This window comes from Apostichopus japonicus, chromosome 11 (genome assembly GCF_037975245.1).
Source record: "Apostichopus japonicus isolate 1M-3 chromosome 11, ASM3797524v1, whole genome shotgun sequence".
NCBI lineage: Eukaryota > Metazoa > Echinodermata > Holothuroidea > Aspidochirotida > Stichopodidae > Apostichopus > Apostichopus japonicus.
Genome location: NC_092571.1, coordinates 8,739,094 through 8,765,384, shown reverse-complemented (window position 1 = coordinate 8,765,384; position 26,291 = coordinate 8,739,094). Strand labels below are relative to the sequence as shown.

Genomic DNA, 26,291 nt, shown 5'->3' with positions numbered 1-26,291 from the left:
TCTTACTCCCCCCATCTCTACTTCCCCCTTTTCCAAAGAGCCATTCGGTTTCAGTAGCTGAGCTTGCTTCTGCAACTTATTCCTCCACTCTTTTAACCATGAGTTCATCTCTTGCCAATGTGATAGGAGAAAATTGAATACAAACTAGACAAGGATCTATGCTAGTGCACGTTCGGCATTTTGGCAAAGATCATGCTCGTCCCAAAATCTTCCAGGACGAAGCAACGAACAGTTCACACACTTAAGTTGGCTCCTTGAAAACATCTCTGAATTAAGGCAAATATGAATAGCAAATGGAGTAACAAAGGTGGAAAGAATGATAAGCTTACACAAAACAGCCTAGCAAGTACGGAAGTAGCAATATGCTTCATGTAAGCTACAATCCTCGAAAAAAATGATGGGACAGTATGAGCAGCAACGAGCGATATTGGTTTAAGCGCACCCCCTTCCCCCTGTTCAATGTTGTAGCCAAAAGCGCTCAGAAACTGCAACATTGATACGGGGAGTGGGGTGTCCCATCTATTTTTGTCAACGATTGTAGATGCAAGTGGCTTACAAGGAGAGTAGTAACCAAAACCCTAACAAGAATACATAAGAAATAGGCCAACGAATGGGAAAATGAAAGAATGCCAACTATAAACAGTTAATAGTCTTTGAAAGAAAACTTAACAAAGAGGATGTGAAAATACAAGTCGAATATGGCAACAATATGACTAGTACACAGACAGGAAAACTAGTGTGAGCAGTTTGAGAAACTGCTACCTTTTCCCCCGAAAAAAATAAACAAAGCGAGGAAAGGGATGTCCTGAAAACCATCCCAAATTTCTCAGGCTGGACACAACAACTTCAGACTTCTTCCAAAACACCAAAAAGGGGCTTGAAAAATCCAGTTCAGTAGAACTGAAATGATACACAATCAGACGTATGCCAAAATACTTTGGGTGGTAAGATGAGAAGGACGCGCATTGACAGGAGGGGTCCAGACAGAGCTGGCGAACCCTGTTAAAAGATTACCCGTTCATTATTTAAAAGGTACCATACCTAGAATGCTAGGCACGGTATCATGCAAGAGCTAAGGCTGTGAGGAGACGGGTAAGCGAGGAGCGAAATAAATCTATCAGATTTACCACTGGTGTAGGTGTTGGGTAGCTCCTATAAAACTGTTCATATTTTTTCTGTCTGTGACCTCCTTGATCATTGGGGTTACTCAACACAGACAGCCAAGAAATTAGAATGAGGAATCTATGTACCAAGTCTGAAGTTATTGTAACCTTCAGTTCCTGAGTTATTATGTCTATGCACCAGGTTGTCACATATGTACACACATACAATAAACATGAAGGATTGTTTGTACTCACAATTGGTTCCCACTTAAGGTGCTTCTTAGCTTTTGCTATATCTGGTTTTCTTCTCTTGGGATCATCCTCTGCTGCTTCGATGTTAGTTATTTTGCTGTCTCCCCCTGCAAGTGCAAACACTTTACTTGAATTAAAATTTCCATCATTGTTGAATATTAATTAGACACAGCGTGGCAGATTTCTCCATGCGATTCAATATTAAAATCCAAAGCAAAAATCATTCATTAACTCTCAAGTAATGAAGGAAACTTAAAAATTCCTATTTTATGAGGTTAATATAGTAATGTGAACAGTGTCTGAGTGGTTGAGATGTGAACCAAATTAGGGCTGTAACGGTTAAACGGTTAACCGACCGAACGGCCGGATAAACGTCCGCCGTACATCGTATAAGTTTAACCATTTTTGTAATGCCAATTACGCAGTCGCAACGGCGCGTCTTCACATCACTTTATTCCCGAAATAGACCGCAACATTTGCTTGCCGAAAATCACGTAACAATTGCAAACTTTATCACGCATCCATACAAAAGATTTTTAAGATTGGCGGTACGATTGAAGGGATTACCAAGCGGTATGCGACCCGTGAAGCGCCTATTGTTACCCTGTTCGACAACGGGGCGAGTCTGCATCTAATCCTTTCAAATTTATATTGTATTTAAGCAGTAAACGTTTTCTTTATTATGATGTAATTTCAGTTCAGTGTTCCCTCTAAGGTGCGGGATTCCATTCAAACAGACTCAGTAATCCCACAAAGAAAACATTTGTCTGCTGGAAATCCCCGCATCGTTTTCTTGCATTCGCGATAAGTTTATACTCAATGCACAACGTATACACTTGACTGTAAAGAAAACTCTGAAAATCAGTAGAGAAATAACCAATTGTGTACGAAAAGTAAGTGGGTACACCTTTCAAATTTTACGAAAGATCGAGCGAAAAACTTTCGAAAAATTCACGCGAAACTGGCATATCTTGCTAAATGCAACTAATGTCATGTTAACAAGGCTCTAGTACACCCAATTATGAATAAAACGTAAGAACACATCTGGTGTTAAGCGGCGAAAAAGTATTTTCTAGAATTTCCAAAATTACGGAGAAAATAATATCCTACCATAGTTTAGTGTATAGCAAATAGCCTAACCACCTCGTCGGTTACGGATCTCACGTAACTACAAAACCACAACTAATTGTATATTGCGAAGTTTACGTTTTCTACAAGAACATGGAAACAATATTAAGCATTTAGTTAATCATGCCAAGTGGCCTTAAACATGTGATTACAAGGTTTACTTTCATGTATCATGTGGAATAGTTTGTCTTGTTCATGCGGAGGAGTCAGTTGCCTGTTTTACTTACCTAGCTGTTACGGGGATCATATTTTACCTACTTTTCTTAAACGTCTAAGATAATAATTCTCATAACTTAACCGAACCTTTACTGACTGACCTTATTAATTCTAGACCATGAAACGTTCCTTGGCAACATGCCAAAAAATTGTTAACAACAGGTGTTAGACAGGGGATGAGCTCACAGTTGTTTGGCAAGGTATCTTGGAAAATGTAGCCTACCGTAGTTGTAGTATAGTGCAAGCTATTGTTAGGCAGTCTAGGAATGGGGCTTTGCCGAACGTTGTTTCATAAAATCGCATGTTTTTTTAAGTTAAACTTTTTAATGATTGTAAGACAGATAGATCTCTTTTCATTTTATAACAAAATATGGCTACTCTAAATTGTCATTTCAAAAATTTCATCAGTTTCGTAACAATTTAAATTAAAAAAGTTGTCAGTATTTTGCATCCACAGCTGCGAATATTTTATCGCCAGACGCGCCAAATTTTCCGGGGCGTTAACACCTGGACCCCCACAAGGGGTTCCACCACATGACCCCACCGGGGGACTACCCCACGCCATTATGCTACGCGTGCTAATTGTGTTTGCTGCGCGAACTCCGGCGGGAAATCGACAGGGTGTTCGCGGGAAATTTTACAATGTTTTCCACACTTCCCCCCTACCCTCTGCCTACCCCTCCACCATGCACAAATTCAATATATCTGTGACCCATTGTTGTACTTGTAATTGCGTAGGCCTAGCCCTACTACCGTACACTTCTGTAGTAATCGCTTCCTAACAACCGACTTTCCTAACCTTGGCTAGCTGGTAATAGACTTGTAGTCTAACACTCCATATGATCGCGAACTTCAATACACAATGCCAATATTAAGTAGGCCTTGTAATATTAGGCTTATAACTGCCATACAATGCCTGCGCTATTACAGTAGGGGCTACGCAATTAACGAAGAAATATTTGCTTCAAATATCTCTGTAACAGTTACCGATGAACTGAAAGAGAAACAAAAATCTGTTTAAAACTTCATGAAAACGCGCGATTCGTCTTTTTCAATGCAACGATCGTCAAAACTAAGCAAATACAACCAAATTCTTGACATACGCGTTACGAAAAAACGATACTTGCAGCGCTATTTTGAGAATGTACTTCCGCATCAAAAGTGGTGGCGCTCTTTCGGAATTATAATCTGAGCTATATAACTCTGATTTTCGGCTTTTATTTTGAGGCAACAACACGGGTTACGTTTAAACGTTAACCGTTCGGTTAATAGAATCGGTTAACCGGTTAGTCAATTAAATGGAATGACACAGCCCTAAACCAAATTTACTTGGTCAAAAAATGTATGATGGTGTCTTAGTTTGAGCATTTGCAATACTACTTTGATAATACTGGGTAGGTTGGTCAAGGGACTGACTATATGGTTGTTGAATAAACTCCTTTAAAAAATCAAAAAGCTATTTGCAGGAATATCAAGCACTCCACAAAGATAAAGAGCCAAAATGGTAAGTGGAATTGGACATCTGAGGGAATACCAAGATGTAAAATTATGGCTGCCTTACCACCAAAAAATATTTACTGCCAGAAATGACAGGCAGCTACAATAGTTCTTCTGTTACTTTTTAAGTTGTTACTGAGCACCAGTGTTTCCTCTAAGAAATTTCCCATTGAGTCAAAATGGCTAATATCTGAAAATTTGACTCACCCCGTCCTGGGGGAGCGGGGTCTTAGGGGAAGGGGTTAAATTCCGGGAAAATTATTTTATTGAACCCAAAACACAATCGATCAATGTTTTCGTGACTTCACACGATGTAACATTTTACCCACAGTATTAGTACCAGGGGCATAGCCAGGATTGTCAAAGTTGTTGACAAGACTATCTGAACGGAGCGCCACCATCGGTTGGCGGGGAGCGTACAAGAAAATTTTTGGTTTTACAAACCCCCAGATGGCCGGAAACAGCCCTTCCAGAGCGTTCATTTTGGTTCCCTGGCTTCTTGGTAATTTGAGACACCTCATTCAATATCACTTTTAAACCAAAACAACAAACGAGTTAAAAAAGTACTTAATTCAATACTACATAATGTATTTAAACATGTACAGAGTAAGCCAGTAACAACAGCCAACAAAGTGCTGCAGCTCTATACAGTCTGCTAATCAACGATATGCCTATATGACTGTGGAATGTTTCTCAACTGAAATATTATCTGCGTAAATGGGTTCTTAACTAGATATTAAAAAACTGACAAGATCGGATCCTAGTCTTCTTCGGCAGGTAGAGTGCTGATTAAAACGGCACGCGATAGAAATGACAGCCTAGATGACAGAAGAATAAGTCACCTAATTTAGCCATATTCTTGCTATGTTCATTTCAATAGATTTTCCTGTCTAGACTCTAAAACTCGTCCAGCAAGCTTATGGAATTGAGTTACGGTGGTTAAAAAAAAAAAACTTGGCCAAAAAAGGGTAGGCCCGGGCCTACAGTGCTACATACTGGCTACGCCCCTGTGTACTAAACATCGGCCAATCCAATGTCTGATTTTAAATTGAGGCTTGGAACCCTGAGCTTTACTGTATATACACGATGATTGCTAAATAATAATAAATTAGTTCATTGCATATTACGCTTCATCTTTACAAGCTAAATTTGGCTCAAATATAGTGGTGCACCACTTGCAATGCAGGGTAGAAATTTAGATTTGGCTCTGGGAGGCTATTTTGGAAAATGAAAAGTTGACAACGCCCCCCGTAATGCATTTACGAGGGCTTTTTTAAGGTTTAAGGGCGCTTTTCCAAAGTTCAATATGCTGTTTACGGAAAAGGTTTCATTCATCAGGATTAAGCATTCATCAGGATCAAGTAAGCACAATTACCCTCTTCCTTGTTAGCTGCGACCGTATAGCAAATTCATTGAAAGTTTAATTGCCAAAATTTGCGATCGTTTAGCAAATAACGTCAATTCACTGAATATATGACGAAAAACCAATAACCCATCAACTGATATATAAACACAGGTTTACTTCTACTGAAGGTGCCCTTTCCTTTAATCATGTATTTTTTCGTGTGTGGATAAAATTACCCACCACCAAATACGAAACCATTACACCGCTGAAAAGTATTCGAAGTTAAAACCTTCAATGCATCACCACAGCAAAGGTGTATGTAAAATACAACATACCCTCTCTAAGACATAGCACATACCTTCAAAACAACTGCCGATTTCCAACGATTTTTTTTTTTTTTTTGCAAACCAATGGTTAGGCTACATTTCCCATTGACTTAGTGTGGTTGTTAGGCTAACATGTGGTCGAAGGTTGCAGTATTTCATGGATATTTTAGTTCTAGTAATTTCAGCGAATAAAGAGATGCTTAGGCTAGATTTTCCCGATGACTACCTGTGGTGTTTGGCTACCTTGCACGCGAAGATAGCAGCAAGGAAATTATGTAAACAAAGCTACGCAAAGTATTGTTATTATTTTTTTGCAAACCGACCGTTAGGCTACATTTCCCATTGATATAGTGTGGTTGTTAGGCTAACATGTTGTCAAAGATTGCAGTTTTTCTTGGATATTTTTTATTTGCGACACAACTTGAGCGAATAAACAGATGGCTAGGTTAGAGTTCCATGTTGACTTAGATGGAAGTTAGGCTACCATGTCGTTGGAGATTTTGGGGGATTTGAAGTTATTGTCGCTGGTACTGAAATTGCTTAGTGGAAGCCGTAACTTTTGCCAGTGACTGCGCGGGAAGTTCTGGGTGATTGTGCGCGACCCTCCCCCACTAGCTGCTTCAAATTTGATCAAATGTGATGTGGGATTGTGAGAACTGTTTGCGCGATTCGCGCTGCTACTGCGAAACCCTAGCTAAAGCAAAAATATAAGATTTAGCTTTACAACAATCAAGCTAAATCTACGTGACTGTATAGAAACCACAGTGCTAGGGTCAAGTTAACGATCGCTAATTTAAAATTTCTGACGATAAATTGGAAACAATACAGTAATAATTTCTTCACTTCAAGTTGAAGTTCTGAACACCATGCCTTTTGAAACGATTTTTTCCCAATTCACATTGTATAAAATTCAGGAGAAAATGAAACCCTCTTTTTTTCTCTTTCTCTGAACGCCAGTGCGTCAAATCGGCAAGCCATTGCGTCAAAATCGCGTCATAGCGGCTTAGTGGAAACACTGCTGAGCACAGGTTGACAACTTACTAAAGCTTACATCAGAATTCAAATATTGAAAGATAAACTTGAAAAGTGGTTAAAACCCAAACTTCTCACAATTTGGACAGTTTACTGTATATATGTACAAAAAAATCCCTCCCTCTTAGAGAGCTGTATGCAGAGCCCATGTATGCCCATGTAAATCAAAGCTATTAAATATATATTAAATATATATTAAATATACAAGGTAACATTATTAAACTCACCAATTTTCTCTTTGATTATGTTAGCAAAATCCATAATAGTATGCTCCTCTGGATTGCCCTACATTTAATAATGAAAGAAATGTGATCATATACCTTTGATATGTAATTGGTCTATCAAAACAAAGTAAATAATATATGTTGGAAGTGGAGCAGGTGCTGCATGTTATCATATCCTATGCAATATCGGATTAAAAGGGTATTTACGATGAGAACTGGCAGTTATTTAGGGGCCTTTTCAAAACTCACCATTGCGGTGTGCCGCGGAGAGCCGAATTTCCTTGGAGGCTATGAATATTCTGAATGACATCACTAGGCTTTGACAGAGAAGTCCCGAAGATTAATTAGGTAGTCAGCAGACAGAGCTTTGTCCGCGGGCACAATGGACAGCCTGCACTGAATGGAACGGCTTATCGTGGAGTGAATGAGTAGGCCTAGCCTATGCCTATTGTGTTCAGCAGAGTGTAACCCGGTCCTTTTTTTGGCTTGCTTCTTTTTTATGTTATTTCACATGCCATTTGATATTTTATATCCTGAGAAACAAACCGAAATCCTTATTAAATCAGGGAGTTGTTATGCAGGCAGTTGTTCCATAACAACTCCCTGATTAAACTCTTAAATCGATTCTCCAACGAACAGAGAATAGTAGCTGAAGGAGTTCGACAACATTGCCTACAGTACATACACCCATATATACTGTTAACACTCGTACCGCGCGTGTGTGGTGTTCACGACAAAACTTCGAGCTGTGCCTACTTCGTGTAATAATTAATGAATATTTAATAATATTTAGCAGGAGACTTAAGTACATGTGGCCCATTACACGTGAATAATAGTGGAAACGGTGTTTATGACAAAAAGAAATTTAGCAAACTGCGATGTTAGCTTTGACTGCTCTACTATACTTACTTCTTAGTAGAGATATCATGACACGTGAATCGTTGATTATTGAAACCTATCTGCAAAGTAAATGTCTACGATACCGCGCACTCATTTTCTTCACAGTGAACTCTTTCAACTCAAGGGCCCCTCAACTGAATACCCTGTATATAGGTCCCAAATTATAGCATGCTATAATTGCTAGAAGTTTCAAAGGTATTTCCCTCAATGTCTTTACTCTCCATATTGTTCTCAGACATACTAAATGAACACACAAGATGACTGAATGTCCCTTTGGGTATATAACCTCCGAGGTGATAATAAAAACAGTTGAAGAATTTTGACCAAAGGTGACCATATTTTAACTTCTGGCATATTTGGGGCCAATACAGCATACCTCTAAAAACTATACATTCTAAGCGACCAACTAACTGATGCAACGTGTTATGTTTCAATTAAATATCACTTGTCAGTTTTCTGAAGAGGATTGCAACGCAGACTGTGACAAACTTGGCAGATGATCAAACACAAATTCTTTGATTGTTTCGTTTCGTTTATTTGGTTGATCACTTCATGTGTAAGCACATAAGGAGAAAGGTTATTGTTAAAATCATCGACATTTATTAAGTTATGCTTCCACAATCATAGGCGTACGGGACCATTTCAGTTTGGGGGGCAGAACTTTTTGTGCCCGAAAGTTCCTGTGACACTATCTAAGCGGAGCGCCACCATCGGTTGGCGCGTAGCGTACAAGAAAATTCCTCTCAGATTGCCGGAAACGGCACTTCTGAGGCCTTGCAAGTTGCATCTAAACATTCTTTATTTTATAATCTCACGTTTTAGAAATTTACACTTCCCCAAAAATTTGGTAAATTAGAAGAAGAAACAAGAGCCCAAGGTCACTGTGGTTCCTTGCGTAGGGGTATATGACAATACACATAATATTATCAAGCAAGATTGGGTTCAAATAGTCAAGTAATTGTGGTCCTACATGTACCCATAACGTAACCAACACTATAGCCAACACATTTGTGATCACAAATTGTGATCGGATTATGATCAAAATGCGGTTTTGAGATCTGAACATGGCATCGAAAATGTAAGAGATATAAGGTCACCTACAAGAAGGTCAACATATATGATAACATTGGTGACCACAGATGACATGACCGTGAAATTTGAAATGTTCCACCATTCACAACTTGTCCCAAAATATCAGCCATGGCATTGGGATTTAATTGCATAACTGCACACCCGGAGGTCAACCAATTGACCTTTCTGAACGGTGAGACCTAAATAGAGCATCAAAACTGTAAAAATTCAAACATTTTTTCTTTGCCCATTTTCCCCCCAAAATACTAGTTTTTTAACATTAATAAATTTTTAACATTAATAACTTTGCACACGAATGTCCCACGGGGGTCAACCCATTGACATTAATGATCAGAAGGTACCTTTGACATCTGAAAATAGCATCAAAACTGTAAAAATCCCCAAAACAAGTAAAGGTCACCAGAGGTCAAATTGAGGTCAAAGGTCACCCACATGCGGGTTGACAATTGGATTACATTTAAGTAATTTCCAACCCTAACGGACAATTCATTCTCAAGTGATCGCCAAAAAACTAGTTTTTTATCATTAATTGACCTTTGTTGACCTCGGATCACATGGCCGTTAAGTTTGAAAATATTTCCCTATACCATTTGCAACTTGTCCCAAAATATCAACTGTGACACACCTTGGCACTGAAAGTTATTGCACAAAATGTCTGAAATTTAACTTTGACCTTGTATAACTTCGCATTCGAAGGTCACACGGGGGTCAACCTATTGACATTTATGATCAGAAGGTACCTTTGACATCTGAAAATAGCATCGAAACTGTAAAAATCCCCAAAACATGAAAAAGGTCACAGAGGTCAAATTGAGGTCAAAGGTCACCCACATGCGGGTTGAAAATTGGATTACATTTAAGTAATTTCCAACCCTAACAGACAATTCGTTCTCGAGTTATTGCCAAAAAACTAGTTTTTTATCATTAATTGACCTTTGGTGACCTCGGATCACATGACCGTTAAGTTTGAAAATATTCCCCTATACCATTTGCAACTTGTCCCAAAATATCAACCGTGACACACCTTGGCACTGGGAGTTATTGCACAAAATGTCTGAAATTTAACTTTGACCTTGTATAACTTCGCATTCGAAGGTCACACGGGGGTCAACCTATTGACATTTATGATCAGAAGGTACCTTTGACATCTGAAAATAGCATCGAAACTGTAAAAATCCCCAAAAACACGTAAAGGTCACCAGAGGTCAAATTGAGGTCAAAGGTCACCCAGATGCGGGTTGACGAGTTAAGTTTGAAAATGTTCCCCTAACCAGTTCACAACTTGTCCCAAAATATCAACCTTGTCACACATTGGCACTGGGAGTTATTGCAGTTTTAATATTTTTGGTTTTTGGACCATAACTGACCTATGGTGACCTTTGTGGGCACCAAAAACAATAGGGCACACCTTCTCCATATGGGGGATCCATAGTCCAAGTTTGGCCTCAATCCAACATTCCCTTATTGAGATAGAGCGTACCCAAGCAAGTGTCACAGACGCACACACACACACACACACATACACACGCACGCCAACCTGACTGCATAGGTTCCTTTTGCTAAAGCAAGGAACCAAAAATGGTAATATCACTTTGAAGGGGAAAAATGGGACAGTATATTTTTTAAGCTCCTATTTAGTTACCTATTTATTATTTTAACACAGTACTCAGCTACCTCCGGAAAAATATACATTGTTCAACGACACGTAGGCGGGATAATATCGCTGTGTCGGATGAGACTGCAATTTGTCTCACAAGAAAGTATGAAATATAACAAAGAATACGATAAACCTGTACTTTTAGGCTTGTAGGCACTCCCCCCCCCCACCATCCATGAAAAAGAAAATATTTCTTATATACACTAATGTCTGGGATGTCCAGGTCAAGGGCGGCGGAAGCACTTTTAATCTGGGGACACCGACATCAAAGGGCTTTTTGCAGAAATTCGATTGGACTGATGCAGCCTTATATTTAGTACCCTTTATAACTCTTATTGTATTATCTTATTTGTGTATACACATCACTCCATCAAGGTCCCCCCCCCCCTTCAAGGAAATTATGCATACTAGCACTGCAATATCCAATGCGCAAATTGGGAAACAAGGAACAAGTTTTCTTTTGAGACAAAATGAGGTGAAATCATGCTAGTTGCTAATGTAGGAATCTTCAGAATTAGAGTTTTTTCTTGTTAATATCTTAACAAATTTTTTCCATTCGAAATAACTTTGAGTTTGACCCACAGAAATTCATTAAAAGTCACAGGGTTAGCCAGGATTTGCAAAGTTGTATGCACGACTATCTGAGCGGAGCGCCACCATCGGTTGGCGCGGAGCGTACTAGAAAATTTTTGGTTTTACAAACCCCTCAGATGGTCGGAAACGGCCCTTCTCGAGTGTTCATTCTGGTTCCCTGGCCTCTTGCAAACTTGAGGCACCTCAATTTTTATGTAGAAAAAAAGGCACATTTTTAACCTGCCCCCTGCGCCCCCCCCCCGGTTCCGCCGCCCTTGGTCCAGGTATACAATTGACTAGTTAGAAAAAAAATTGATCGTGCAAAAAGCGTGGTAGCCCAGATGAACTGCGCTTGCGGTGGTGTTACACGGAAATATTCGGGCATCATGATGCTAAGTAAAGAAAATCATGGAATTGTCGGGCAAAAATTTGAAAAGATTCGGGCAAGCTACTGTATATATATAAAAAAATATATATATATGTATTTTTTTCTCCTCTTAGGCTGCCCGAATTTTTCAGGACTTTTGCCCGAATTTCTTGTCCTCTGGAAATTTGGGGGGGCAGTCTGCCCCCCCGCCTCGTACGCCTATGTCCACAATAATAATTAGTTACGGTATTAAATAGTGTTTGCACGGGGTATCCGGGTACCCGCCCGACGCGATACTGTACCCGGTTCCTAATTTATTACCCGAATCATACGCAAAGTGTGATTTAAAAAAAAAAAACAAAAAATGGCAAACCTACTGTTAGGCAGATTTCCCATTGACTTAGTGTGGTGTTAGGCTACCGTGTGGTCGAAGATAACAGCAATAATGTAGGTACCTGCTCGACGCGATACTACCCGGTCCCTAATTTATTATCCGAATCCTACGCAAAGTGTGATTTAAAAAAAATTTCAAACCGATGGTTAGGCAGATTTCGCATTGACTTAGGCTGGTGTTAGGCTACCATGTGGTCGAAGATAACAGCAATAACGAAGATATCCCGTCGGTGGATACTACCTGGTTCCTAATTTATTACCCGAATCCTACGCAGTTTGAATTAAAAAAATAAAATTGCAAACCGATGGTTAGGCAGATTTTCTATTGACTAAGTGTGGCGTTAGTCTACCATGTGGTCGAAGATAATAGCAATAACAAAAGTATTCCATGGATATCTTATAACTGCGTCACAAATTCAGCTAATAAAAAGATGGCTAGGTTAGATTACCCCATTGACTTAGTGTGTTGTTAGGCAACCATGTGGTCAAACGTACTGTAACAGCAATAATGAAAGTATTCCATAGATATCTTATAACTGCGTCACAATTTCAATAAATAAACGGATGGTTAGGCTTAGCTAGATTTCTCATTGACTTAGTGTGGTGTTAGACTACCATGTGAAAGAAATTATTATTTATTCATTTGTTTATTTCATAGAAGGGAAAGCTGACAAGGAATTTTACGAGATGTTTATGGTTTATAGACGGGTAAACTAAAAAATATTAATCGCAAATGGCTTTTTACTAATCGTATATTCCAAATGCAATCAAATTGCGCAATATCGCGGCTAGTGTGAAACTTGGGCCTGCATAATAGATAGATAGATAGATAGATAGTAGTAGTAACAACTGTTTTCTGATCCAATAGAAGCGGAGAGCAAGCATAAGCAGCGGCGGCAGTGCGATGTTAGTAGTAATGTTAATTATATGAAGTTATTAACATGTTAATAAAAGAAACAAAGCAAATAGAAATGATTGAGAAGGTTTTATACCTTATATTATTCCGGTCTCCCTGGCCTGTGCATAAAACCACTCTCTTCTTTATAACAATTCAACATACTGACAATCAACGACAGATGGACGAAGACTTGTAGTTTATTGACCAATACATGTTGTGTTCTAAGGCAATAATTTCTTTATATTTTCTTGCTGTTTGTCTTAAGAAATGTTTTGTAATAAAGATTGCGTTCAATATATTAACGATGGGTATCATTTAGTCTGTTTCCTGCAAAGTCCTTATAGTCTGGTCGATAAAGGTGAAAAATAATAAAGTTGTGTTGAATTTATGATGGTATCAAATTCAAACGTAACAGAATGTTGTGTAAAAGGATACATAAAAAAGAATTCTCTGGCGAAAAGTTTTATGTGCTAGTCAATTTGGATGCTATAAATGGATTTCTAAAAGTTATCGGTATTAAAACACCCAGACAAAATTTATGCCGACGATGGAAAGCACGCGTACAGTATTATAGGTTCGATCTGCTTGCCCTCTGTTTGATAAAATTACATTCAGTGCACATATACTAAGCAACAAGCGCAGTACATATTGAGCAGCTAAATATAATTAAGGCCGAAGCCACGGACCCCTTTCTTGACGGAAACTAGCGCTACAAGACGAGAGTTATGCTGGAATCACTTCCATATTGGAACGCGCTGCACATAACGCTATTTCACACGTAGAAGGCTAGGCTTTTTATGTAACTGTGTGACTTGGCCGTAACTCAGTGCTCGATACCGGCGAATAAACAGAATGTACAAACGGAGACAGTTTTTCCCAAGAGGTTGCATTGAAGACCTCTTTTTTATATACCATAAATTTAAAAAATAATTAACATCCAATTTTGTTAGGAAGTGACAATTTCAACAAAAAGTCAAGCTTTTCTTTCTTGAAAGTTTATTGTGGGCCGTTGGTTAATGTTGCGCGATGTAGGCCTAGGATAAGCTCATTGCCTACCAATTTGACAATTGTGCTTGTATTACGATAGTTGTAGTTACGATGTTGTAAACAACAATAGGTGGGGAAACACTTTCTTGACGAAACAGTAGGTCGAACTCGGTAAATCACTACAGTATAATAACTTCCTGGACTGAGGGTATGGATCGTTTCTGCTCCTAGCAGCAGTGCTTTCTTTGTAACTCTATGCAGATTAAGTGCATGCTAGCTCTGTTGTATTTCAAAAAGGCTCGGGAGTGATCACTTGAGCTTGCTGCAATATTGAGACACACCTGAGTGCACACGAGCTGTGCTCTTCCGCGGCATACCGCAATGGCGAGTTTTGAAAAGGCCCCTTAGTACAAATCAACATCCAAACAGTCACTTTCTGAGCCTTGATTCAAAAAATTAACCTCCAGTAGAAGAATGAGAGAGAGCCTGAGTACTTACCAAATTGACAGGTGATGATATATTACTATTCATGAGGGCAATCATACCAGCAACAAGGTCACTGTATTAAAAAAAATACAAACAAAAATATGAATCAACATTCTAAAGTGCAAATTAACTATAACTACATGTTAAGATCAGGGTCAGTATATTTATTTAACAAAATCCAAAGATAAATATCAATAAACATTAAACAGATACAAGTTTACTGTGATATGAAATTATTTGTGGTGGCAATCAAGCCAGCAGCAAGGTCACATTATTTGAAAACTAGAAAGCAAACAAGCTTTATGATAACCTGCTATGTTTTCAATGAAAACATAAAAGGTAACACTACATACACGTTTTAAGTTTCAACTGCAAATTTTGACTTTCACAAATAACAATAGGGTTACGGCACAGTCACTACGGTGAATCTGCAATACTAATTATGAAATTCACTCACTTTGGAGTTATTCATGTTTATTATGACTTTGACTTCTGGCAACCTCAATGACTTTTAGATTTTTCACAAAAATCTACATTTTGCTGTACTCAGTAAGGTGGATGCAAATATTATAAATGAAGTTCACTTAAGCTATTCTTTTGTAGTTACTGTTTTTATAAATCATATAAGCTTTTGACATCTGGAAAGAAGATGTTTTCTTGTACTCATTAAGGTGGTTTGACCTTCATCCAAGCTAAACAGACAGAGATATATTGTTAATAACACTTAAAATGGGTTAATAGGCAGTTGGCCCACTTGGATTTATTTGCTTGTATCTTGACCACCAAAATGGATCAGTATGAAAAGAATACATTAAGATCAGATAACTGGGCAAGTGAAGTTGTCAATTTCACTCAGGAATTACTTGCACCTTAAGCTGTAATTAATTAAAGGAAAAAAAGAAAATTGAATTCATCACATGGGAATGAATGAGTGGAATATAATACAGTTGATTCCTATTATAAGTACTAATAATTCTTGAGAAGCCACAATTCTCCTGTTAGAAAAAACATCAAATGCTTATTTATAAGTACTAATAATTCTTGAGAAGCCACAATTCTCCTGTTAGAAAAAACATCAAATGCTACATATGCAAGGGTGAAATTAAGATTTTGAGGTCCAGGAGCCCCTTTCTGGGAAAGGTGGCTCCTCACTCACAGGCTGCTTGGTTGACCTAGGTCCCACTTGGCAGGGACCAAGAGTCAGTTGTAATTTAAACAAAAAACATGTGTGTAGATTATATCTTGATCACAGGGGTGGGCTTGGTCAGACCATGAATATCTACAAGAAAGGCCAACTGAAAAGCCTGTCATGTAGAAGAGCCTATTCTTGAGCGACTACTTTTTAAAGAAATAAAAAAAAACAATAGCTATTTGGCTAGTGTGACTATGGGTCTATTCACCCAAAAAATTGACTTGTCCCTAATAATGCTACATTCTAGTCTCTGTAATTGTAATAGATGGCACAAGACAAGATGTAACATCATTTCTTTCCAACTGATGCTAGGTATAGATGTACATTCTACTTCTGATTGCACACTGGAAAATGGTATCTCTGTGCTATACAAATATATCCCTTAGAGGAAAGTGATGAACAACAATTATGTCACAGAATCATTGAAGCACTGGCTGCACTCTTGTTGTCCCAAGCAATTCCCAAAGAGACTTATTCCAATAATTTTCTCGTCAAAAACAATCTTGGTTTTCACAGTGTTTCAGAGTCAAATGAAATACCATGTGAGCTATGGGTTAAACGAGAGGTGCTGAGTATACTTATGGGATTTGATGACACTGAGATTGAAAGAGCCATATGTCTACAGTTGGTCCCGTTCCCATCAATACTAGAAGACCACGTCCCATCCATGTGAGATTTTTTATATAGTGACCAGGAGAAAGTTTTATGTACAGCTCTCTCATGACTCAGAGGTAAAAGAGATGTGATAGAAAACCAATGTAAAATGTGATGGGTCAACAGAGAAACTGCTTCAGTAATTTGAGGAAATTGTACCAAAAAGAGGATGGACCTACATTGGGAACTTTTTGTTGTGAAAGCAGGTGGGAATGTTTGAAGAGATATTAATTATACTTTTCATTTGGACAGTGTGGTAATTGTTTCTTTCTACAACATTACTACAAAGAAATCTGGCAAGTCGGTATTTGGACCATAAATTACTACAAGGGTTATGGAGAATTGACCAATATCAAAGACATATGATTATGAATGTACCCTGCATTGTCCTGACACTGTGTTAACTCTTCCAAACGAAACTCAATTTTGAAGACTTAACTTTATATGGATATTCAGGGTAAACTATTTTGCATGCTTCCTATAAAAAATAAAAAAGCAGAGAAACAAAGAGTGTTGTGTCTCTTAGTTAGCATTTAGAATGTAACAGACATGAAAGCATTGAATAAAGAAGGTATATCGATGATTTGCAAAGTGAACTACAGTAGAGATGATTCAGTAAGAGTTACGAAAACGCTTTAGCAAAAATGAATAGCTTAATCAAGGTTTGGCTTAAGTGCAATTTAAATGTACTAAGTGGTATTACAGTTGTCAAGTCGGTAAGTCTCCCCTTATTTAACGATTACTGTAGACAATGGCATTACCAGGTGCTGACGTTATGACAAAGATCAACTCCTTACTTTTTATATTTGTTTAGCCTTATAAATCTGATCGTGTTTGTCATTATCAGATAATCAAAGATTTTTCTTAAGGTGGTCTTAAAACGGTTGAATTTGTTAGCTATTGTTTAGGCTTAAAAATAAGTTGTTCCACTCCCTTTTTGGGGGGCAGTAGCAAAATTTTCGCTAGATGTATTTTGAAACAAAACTTTTTTCTTTTTTCCCTTGTTTGTGTTACTAAACCAAATTCTATCCTAACATTGTAAGTGTATGTCACAATGCAGCCTAGCCACCTCGCGGATTTCATATGCTTCGATAGTGATTTTTGTTCTTTTTTTTTTTACCACAATGGCAATGTATAATGGACTTGTTCCTTACCACCTCAGCTCTAAAGGACCCTTATCACTAACTCTTGGATTTTAAACATCCAAACTCAGAATATCGTGGTTACAATTTGTTACTTTTTTTTCGTAATTTGAGGTGCTCTGTCTGCTCCTTAAACATGCAATGTGTTTTGTCTTTTATTTTTTCTGATTATCAAATGAGGCAGTTGAAATTCCCATTATGAGAAACTCCAGAGTGTTATAACCATGGATACTAAATATTTGATACATTACTCCTTCAAGAGAAATTGATGAGAAACGTCCGCAGTATTTTACTCTAGTGACAAAACATGGCATAGGACCATCAAACCACAGACCTATAGACCCACCTTCAGGATACTTATCATGCTTAGTTTGGACTATGGAAATCAATCTCTCTTGACAAACTCCAATAACTGCATACATTTTCTGACTTTTGGAGAAACAGCTTTAATTGTGACTCAAAGTTGTTGTCACTTCCAAAAGACACTCCACTTAGCTCTGAAGTCAGTCCAAGAAACATTTGCAGGAACTGCAATGACCTCTATGAGTTTAATAAAATCTCAGATTATTCCCTACACTGTTAACCAAGCTGACTTCAAACAGAATTTTTCTTCAATTAAATGGTGCATTTTACAGACAAAAGTTGCCTGCACTGCGGGAAGTCAAGCAAATGTTTCAGGCTAGCAGACTATTGGAAAAGAAACTTACCCTAGGCCCTTGAAACATATCAATACTTAGATAGAAACACTGTAGTTCCCTTTAGCCACCTTTAAAGGCTTAAAGGGGATACTTTGAAGTACCCTGGTCTGTAAAATAGGTAAGAACATTCTTACAGAAACAATTATTTGGAAGATATAAATGCTGCCAATGAAGGCATATTTCTTACCAAGAGAACTATCTTTTTAAATGCTCATGACCAAAGAGCCACCACACTTAAAACTGACATAAATTCCACAAAACAAAACCTGTGACATAAAAAATGCACTAATGAAAATTGGACTTGAAGAGATGGACCTGCTGGATTCCAAATTTCCCCAACTGATAATTGCTTACAAAAGAGCACCTGCAGACAGTTTAAACTAGCATTGTGCAGTAGTCGGATTTCACACAACCGGTAGTGTTGCAACATGAATACCGGTATCGTAACTACAATGGGTATTTTTCTCAACTATCATCTATGGTTCAAAGCACTTAGTTACGAGACTCAATGTCATGTCCATAGCCTACAGTACCGCTCACGTATAACTGGACATGTGTACGCGCACATGGTCGTATAAACATGTACCATCGCGTATAAACTCGTTGACAAACAATTTCCGCCATGTTCCACCGAGAACAGGTTTACTTTGAATAGTTGGCAAAATTTTGAAGAAATAATAAAGTGTTACTAAGCGTTTCTTGTGTCAATTTTTTATATAATTTACCATTGGTTCCAACAGAATGAAAAAAAAAAAAAAAACTTCCACCCAACAAATTTGAAGCAGGGCCGGTTAAACACAAAAATGTTTCTCGTCTGCGCAATGGGCCTCCTTTCTCCTGATTCCCGAGTTTCTATTCGGATAACAAGAAATCTAAAGTATCCTTAAAATTATTTTGTAAAGGTTGGAACATATTCCAAACTAGTATCAGCGCATGAAAAGAAGAAAAATGGCCGCCCGTTTTTTTTCATATCTCAGAACAAGAAACATGTATTTTATTTGGATAATATAGAACAACTTTCGTTCCCTAGCTGTATGTCGATTTTTATAAAAACCTTCATGAAAATTAACAGACTTGTTTGAAAATGGATTTTGAAGCTCAGTCAACAATTTAAGAAATGCTTACCGTTAAATACTGGCGTCAAACAATACATTTCATATTTATTCCAATAAAGATCCACAAAGGATAAAAATGCTAAGTAGGATAAAAATGCTAAGTAGAGCTTACTAAAGAGAAATAGAAACTGCAGGTACATGGTCATTTTAAGTATCCAAGTACTATACAAAGAGATCGAGTTCACCGGAACACCCCTTTTCCCCATCACCTGAGGAAAACCGTCTTTTATAAATTATAGTAGGCCTACCATACAGTACTTTACATTTGATACAAAAGTTACTTCTACAACAGCTTCCCAAAATTTGTTTGTGTCGCACAGGGCATATTTTAAGCGAAATTAATTGATTAGCACGTTTTGCTAACCAACTGCCATTTTGATTAGCACTGCATAAAAATCGATTAGCATTGAGAAATTTGTGAATCTAGTAATCTTCATTTCTCATTTATGTATAAATGTATGTACTGTAGCCTAGATACGCCTGGTGCTATCATTCCACAAAGTATGCATCAAAAGGAGGACATATAAATAAATTCCTTGTGTGAAAATGCAGGTGGTATCCGTTTCTCATTTCTTTCAAATTTGAACTGAAGGTGGTATGATTGGTATCATGGTTGATAACTTGACGTACTTACCAAGTTACCACAACTACCATCCTTCTACAACTACAGTCTTCTACAGTGAGTAATTAGCTTGTGGATGGTCCAGCCGCTCCAGCGACTCCAGCAGGTCCACTCCTCCTGACTTTATCAGAGAAGAACATGTTGACTGAAGCAGATGGATCAAAGTCATCGAAATCAGGCCCATCTATATCGATGCGGAGGAGATGGTTCAGGGTGCTCTCGCTGAGGCTATTTCTCCAGTCACTTTTCACTCTCCTCATGAATGAGAATGCCGGCTCTACTTTGGCATTTGATACAGGCAGAAGTTTCAGCACAATGAACACATGCAGTAGATTGGGATATTGTGTCTTCAAGATGCTGTAGCCAGCTGACCAGAAGTCAGCCCTGCTGAGATGGGACAGGTTACTGTACCAGAACAGCTTCATCTCAGTGAACTCACTTTCTAATGCATCAGGCCTGACACTGTGAAGCTGGAACAGGCCATCAAAATGTGTCTTCACCTGTAAGAGTTCTTCCTTCCCAAACTCTGTTAGAGACTCTTTATTCTTGGGCCAGAGAGCAGGGTCCAATAGCACCAGTCCCTTGAAGATCCTCTCATTCTGTAGGTCTTCGAACCTCTGCTCAATACAATGTTTGAGGCTGGCAGCATATCCCCTAACATCCTCCTCAATTGTCCGTAGGCTAGCCTCTACATCCGTTAGGCGGACACCTTTGAAACAAACATTGTTTGGCTCTGCTTGAAATGAGACTTCAGATTCACTCAGGAACCCAGATGATCTGCTCACACCTGCTGCAGCTCCATTCACGATATCGTCAAGATTACCAAGCAGAGCCTCAACCCCAGCCTTTGCGAAAGGAAGGTCACACACATCACCTTGCAGATTACAGGACAAACGAGTGACAGGCTCCAGAAGTTCTCGAAAAAATAGCAAATTCAGGACAAACCTACAGCTCTTTAACTTCTTGAGGTAGCCTCTGAATTTTGCTGTGTCAATGGCATTACTCTCAGTGACAAGGTTCTCCAGATGGGAAACTATCACACTATAAGACCTGATCAGGGCATCACATGCTCTGCTTTTGTGTTGTGCCCACCTTGTACCACTGACACGAACAGGTCTTACAACAGCCTCCCCCAGAATTTCTGCCAGGGTTCTCAAGTCCCGAAGCCTCTTGGGACTTCTCCCATATGTGGAGTGAATTGCAGTTAGTATGTCAATGATCTGTTCAACATAATACTGAGAGAAAGCGTCTTTCAGGGCAAGCTCCAGACGATGATTCATACAGTGCATTGTGACTAACCAAGGCGAGTCTTGTCTGAGTAATGCTGCCAGTCCACGATTCCTCCCCATGTTCACACTAGCACCATCACAGCATAATCCAACAAGCTTATTTTGCATGTTTTTCACACCAAGTTCCTGGAATGCATCAATTATAGTCTGTTTCCAGCCTTGTCCTGTAGCATCATGTGCATCAGACAGTTTGAAGAATCTACATGCCGTTTCACCTGATTCCGTCAGATATAGAACATAGATTAGTTCCTTTTCTATAACACTTGCATCGGTTGATCCGTCGGTCAGAATTGTGATGTACGGCGACTGATTGAGCTCTTGCACTAGTTCATCCTCAAATGCCTGTCCGATGTATGTGGTGAACTCACTACACTTTTCCTCATTTATGTATTTGGTCCCAAGAGGCACCTTATGTCGTTTTTCAGTTTTGCATACACTAGGGAATTTAGAGAATGGAAGCTCCTCTTTGGCGAGCATATATGAGATTTCAATGAGTTTACTCACGCAAGATTCCTCATCGGAATTGGATTTCTTGAAGGCTTTGCCCAATGGTGTCGAGCTGTATATTTCTGACAGGGTTCTCTTGACTCCTCTTGAAAGGGCAATTGCCTTTACGTGCATCTCCGTCCTGCTGTGCTTTTTCACATTGTCTTTTTTCATTGCGGATCCTGTGATCCCTTCGACAAAAGAGTTGGAATAGTTCCGTAGGGCCCTGACCCTCTCCTTCTCATCAAAACACACACGACACCCCAGTCGCTCAACTAACCTACTCGCGCCAGGAGTCAAGTCATATTCCAGCCACGACCAATTGTTCTCCGAAATCCATTTCTTAGCCGTTTCCTCCTTTAAACCTTTAACTGCCATGACGAAGTATTCGGAAGTAAATTACAAAACGGAATCTGTGGAAACTGCGCGATCACAAATCCTGAACTCCTTATTCTGTAACAATGTAATTTCTGTTCAACCGATGGCGATAAATCCGATAATCCTATTACATTCTGGCCGCTAGTGAAACTACAGTACTACACAGTGCAATATTATTATTGTAATGTTAGCCTATAGCCAGCACCAGTAGGCTAGTAGCCCACAACGTGGTATTGCAATGTTCACCAAAATGATTACTGTGTGCACTGCGCGCGGCTGCCAAGCATGCGATTGGCGTACGTGACAACAACAAACGTTGAGTTACGTCATAACCCAAAGAGGTATAAACTACTGGAAGAAGCATCTGCCCTAGCTCCGCACCGATACTTGAACAGCGCCCACATCCCACAACATATATCATTAGCAATATCAGTTACGCGATGGTCCGTATCATAGTGGTACTGGTACAGTACGGATGTATCAATGACCATACTTCTAGTAATTTATACTGCCCGCACATACGTAGCGCCCGTTCGCGGACTACGACTGTCATTGATATAGTACATACTACGGCGCTGTGTAAAACATGCATTAGCAACTTGATTGCGATTTCCAGTTAGGCTATATTGGTGATGGAAAAACGTAGCGATTCTTGATTCGCAGAACTTGCGAATCAACTAGGGAAATGATTCGCAAACAGGCTATTTCGACTCGCAAACTGCGATGCGAACCCGGTTAAAATATGCCCTGGTGTCGCAATAGTTTAAGTTTTAACAGAGCAGCGCAGTACCATTCATAATTTTCATATTACACCAAAATTTACACTCTGCGTCCAGATGGCGGGAAAATTTACCATCGTGTTCAATGTGTTGTCGTTCCCATGGTGCAATGAACTTGGGCAAGTTGCCAAGTTCGAATATCCATGACCTACTTATGTTCCGTGACCAATGTCAATGGGAATTATGTGTGTAAAAACTCAGGGTTTTCCACGTGTAATATATATGGAAGTTTTAAGTAAGCGGAGCGAATTTCGGGGCGGCTCTTTGATTTTGAGGAAGCACTTATCTAATCATCAATTTTTGTGAAAAATATCATACGTTTTTTTTTTACAGAAAATATTTTTGACTAGTAATTGGAAACTCAATGTATCAAGAAGTACTGGGTCTAGACCTCAAGTGCAAAATGTTGTTTTTTCATTTAAGGTTATCGTGGCTTTCTTGCAAGGTGTATACGTGTAACTTTCGATGTAGGCTACGTAAATACGGGATTATAAACTACATACATAATAGTAAATATTTATTTATATCGTTAATCGGTTGATGTTTACTTCAAAAAATAACCAGTACTTTCAATACGTGCGATATCAATTTTCGTACAAAAGTTCTTAAAAATTAAAAAAAGTAGCCAAAGATAACTAGAAATGACATCGTGGAACGCATTAATAAACGAATCCAATTCATTACAGCATCTAATCTCAAGTACCGTACTGCACTGTGTACCAGTACCGTACCCTAGGCTATCTTAACATACAGTCCCGTGCTAAGATGGATTTAAACTGGATATACTCCCTTCGGTTTTGGCTCAAAAATTATTAAATCGTTATAATTATTATAACAAAATGGGGTGAAATGCATAAGGGTAAGATTTTGTACATGGGAACCTTCACAATCATCGTTTGAAGGAAGAATAAATAACACAAATTTCAGAATAACTTTGAGGTCCCGTAACATGCTGAGCCTAAGTAACGTTCGATATTTGGTGTAGCCTAGAGGTCCAAATTACTACGTGAAAAGTTGATTCGTTAATATAAAGGACTAGGCCAGTGTGTAAATTGATCAGATATTATTCAAACTAAGAACACAGAAACCAGAAATAAACGTGTTTTGTTTTCTTTATTTCAAAAAGTAACACGTAGATATTTTTATTTTTTCTGGGATTCCCGGGAATGATACCGAAACGAATGTAATAACCGTTTGTTTTCCCAATACCGGTAGTAGTTACACATTGCACTGTGATCGGGATTAGTCAATACCGGGATCGGGATACCGGTATTCACTCGACTACCGGGATCCCGCACAACCCTAGTTTAAACATAATGGATTCACAAATTAAAGCACTTTAATGACAATTACCCACTGAACTAGTTGTTAAGGTGAACTACTGATGATGTGGTGCAACTCTAGGCATACAGTATATGTTACCAGAAACTTGTCTAATGGACATATCTTTTTTCAAATAACAGCCAAGGTTGTTCATATCTGAATCACTGTTTACTTTTGGTTCTATCTTATCACAATAGTATGATGTCAACTACTGATCATTTGCTAAATGTTACTTTTGCAGTCAGAATTGACTGATGTTAGTTTGAAAATAACTGTCTTCTGAGGGTTCACATAGTATTTGTGGCAACAATCCAAGCAATTACATGTTTGCTTGTCACATAGCTCATAAACTAGAGCTATAATACAGGTACTTACGAAACATACTGGAATGACCTAGTCTGCTTGCCAGATCCAAATATTGTTATTGGCTCTCCCTTGAGAGACTGGATGATGAAATTGCTGACCACTCGACCATCGTTCATGTGCATTCTGGGACCAAAGGTGTTGAATATTCTAGCTACTCGTACTTCAACATTTTCCTAGAGTGACAGTGAAACATAAGTGAGACAGAAGTATGTTAACATTACCTCAGTATCTTCAAAAGAATATGGAATTCATCAATATAAGAGTGACAGCATGATGATCCAAACACTCACAAAGACTGAAGTAGTGACAAAACTTCAATTGAGTCAATGAAAAGTGGTTGCTAAAACTTACTTAATTGCAATAACTGCTTCTCTTATCAAAAGTGTTGCCCAATATCTTCTTTGCTTCATTTTTCTCATAATTTCTCAGTCAATTGTATGTTCATGGATGCCAATAGTTCTTTGTTCATGTTTGTTCATTCACTGTTTATAATTTCCTAGTTACTCTTTTTGTCATTTTGCATATTTTCTAGTAGCGATTGGAGCAGGAAGATGACTGTAAACATTCTCAGGCCAGAAAAAAGGAGGTTACACAGGAACCTCTTTCCCGGGAAATTTTAGTTACTCACAGGAAATTTTGGAGCAGAGATAAAAAAATAAATCTTCATTACTCGTGGGAAATTTTGGAGCAGAGATAAAAAAACAGGCAGCAAAAACATGAAGAGGGAGGAAAAAAGAAAGAAAGATGGAAAGGAAAATGAAAAGAAATTAGTGTCCCACAATAAAACATCATATGTGAACCATTACATTAGCACATTAAGCTCTATTATTACCGATTTACCGTCAGTCACTATCTGCGGGTCAATATAGGCCTACGTGCACTACGTGACCTAGGCTACACCAAATATCGAACGTTACTTAGGCTCAGCATGTTACAGGACTTCAAAGTTATTCTGAAAATTTCGTTATTTATTTTTCCTTCAAACGTTGATTGTGAAGGTTCCCATGTACAAAATCTTAACCTTATGCATTTCACCCCATTTTGTTATAATAATTATAAAGATTTAATAAATTTTGAGCCAAAACCCCAGGGAGTATATCCAGTTTAAATCTGGAACTGTATATTATTATAGCCTAGGGTACGGTACTGGTACACACTGCTGTGCGGTACTTGAGAGTTGATGCTGTAATGAAATTGAATTGTCATTTATAGTTATCTTTCTTTCCCCACTTTTTTAATTTTTAAGATTTTTTGTACGAAAGATTGATATTGTACATATTGAAAGTATATTTTCTGGAGTAAACAACAGCAATTAACGATATGAATAAATCTGTACTATTCTTATGTATGTAGTTTATCATCCCGTATTTATGTAGCTCCTATGTTACATTCTTATTGTCTGAAGTTCCAAACATGTGACTTGTTGATAGTTAGAAACTTTTCATTGTGAACTTTTGAACTTGAAGGGGTTGCCCTATTCCAATATCATGGAATAGTGTGGAACTCCCAATTTCTTTTTGGGTACGGGTTACTAGTTTAATCCACGTGCGAACGTGATAATCTTATATCTTACGTCGAGTATGAAGAAGGATAGTGTGGGTTGCTTTTTTCCAAGGTTTGTGCTTTTCTTTTGGAAGTGTATGTTAAAAAACAAAAGCCCTAATAGAGTGTGTTATTTTTTATAACCGTACGTGTCAGAGTATGTACATACTGTAGCCTAGGCTATGCATATTGAATTTATGAGATTGACAGTCTCGTAACTAAGTGCTTT

At 38.4% G+C, this 26,291-nt stretch overlaps 1 protein-coding gene across 3 annotated transcripts in view; it reads right to left on the bottom strand.

The window, feature by feature from the left end:
- The window catches only part of LOC139976486 (UDP-glucuronic acid decarboxylase 1-like), a 75,368-nt gene that overhangs the window by 7,551 nt on the left and 41,526 nt on the right, over window positions 1–26,291 (bottom strand). For 2 of the 3 annotated variants that reach the window (XM_071985273.1, XM_071985272.1), the window contains 4 exons: window positions 24,530–24,693; window positions 14,489–14,549; window positions 7,127–7,184; window positions 1,359–1,462 (listed from right to left, as the gene is read on the bottom strand). In XM_071985273.1, coding sequence (XP_071841374.1) covers window positions 1,359–1,462; window positions 7,127–7,184; window positions 14,489–14,549; window positions 24,530–24,693 — 387 coding nt within the window. The remainder of the gene's footprint in view (window positions 1–1,358; window positions 1,463–7,126; window positions 7,185–14,488; window positions 14,550–24,529; window positions 24,694–26,291) is intronic. The other variant, XR_011796186.1, reaches the window with a different exon arrangement.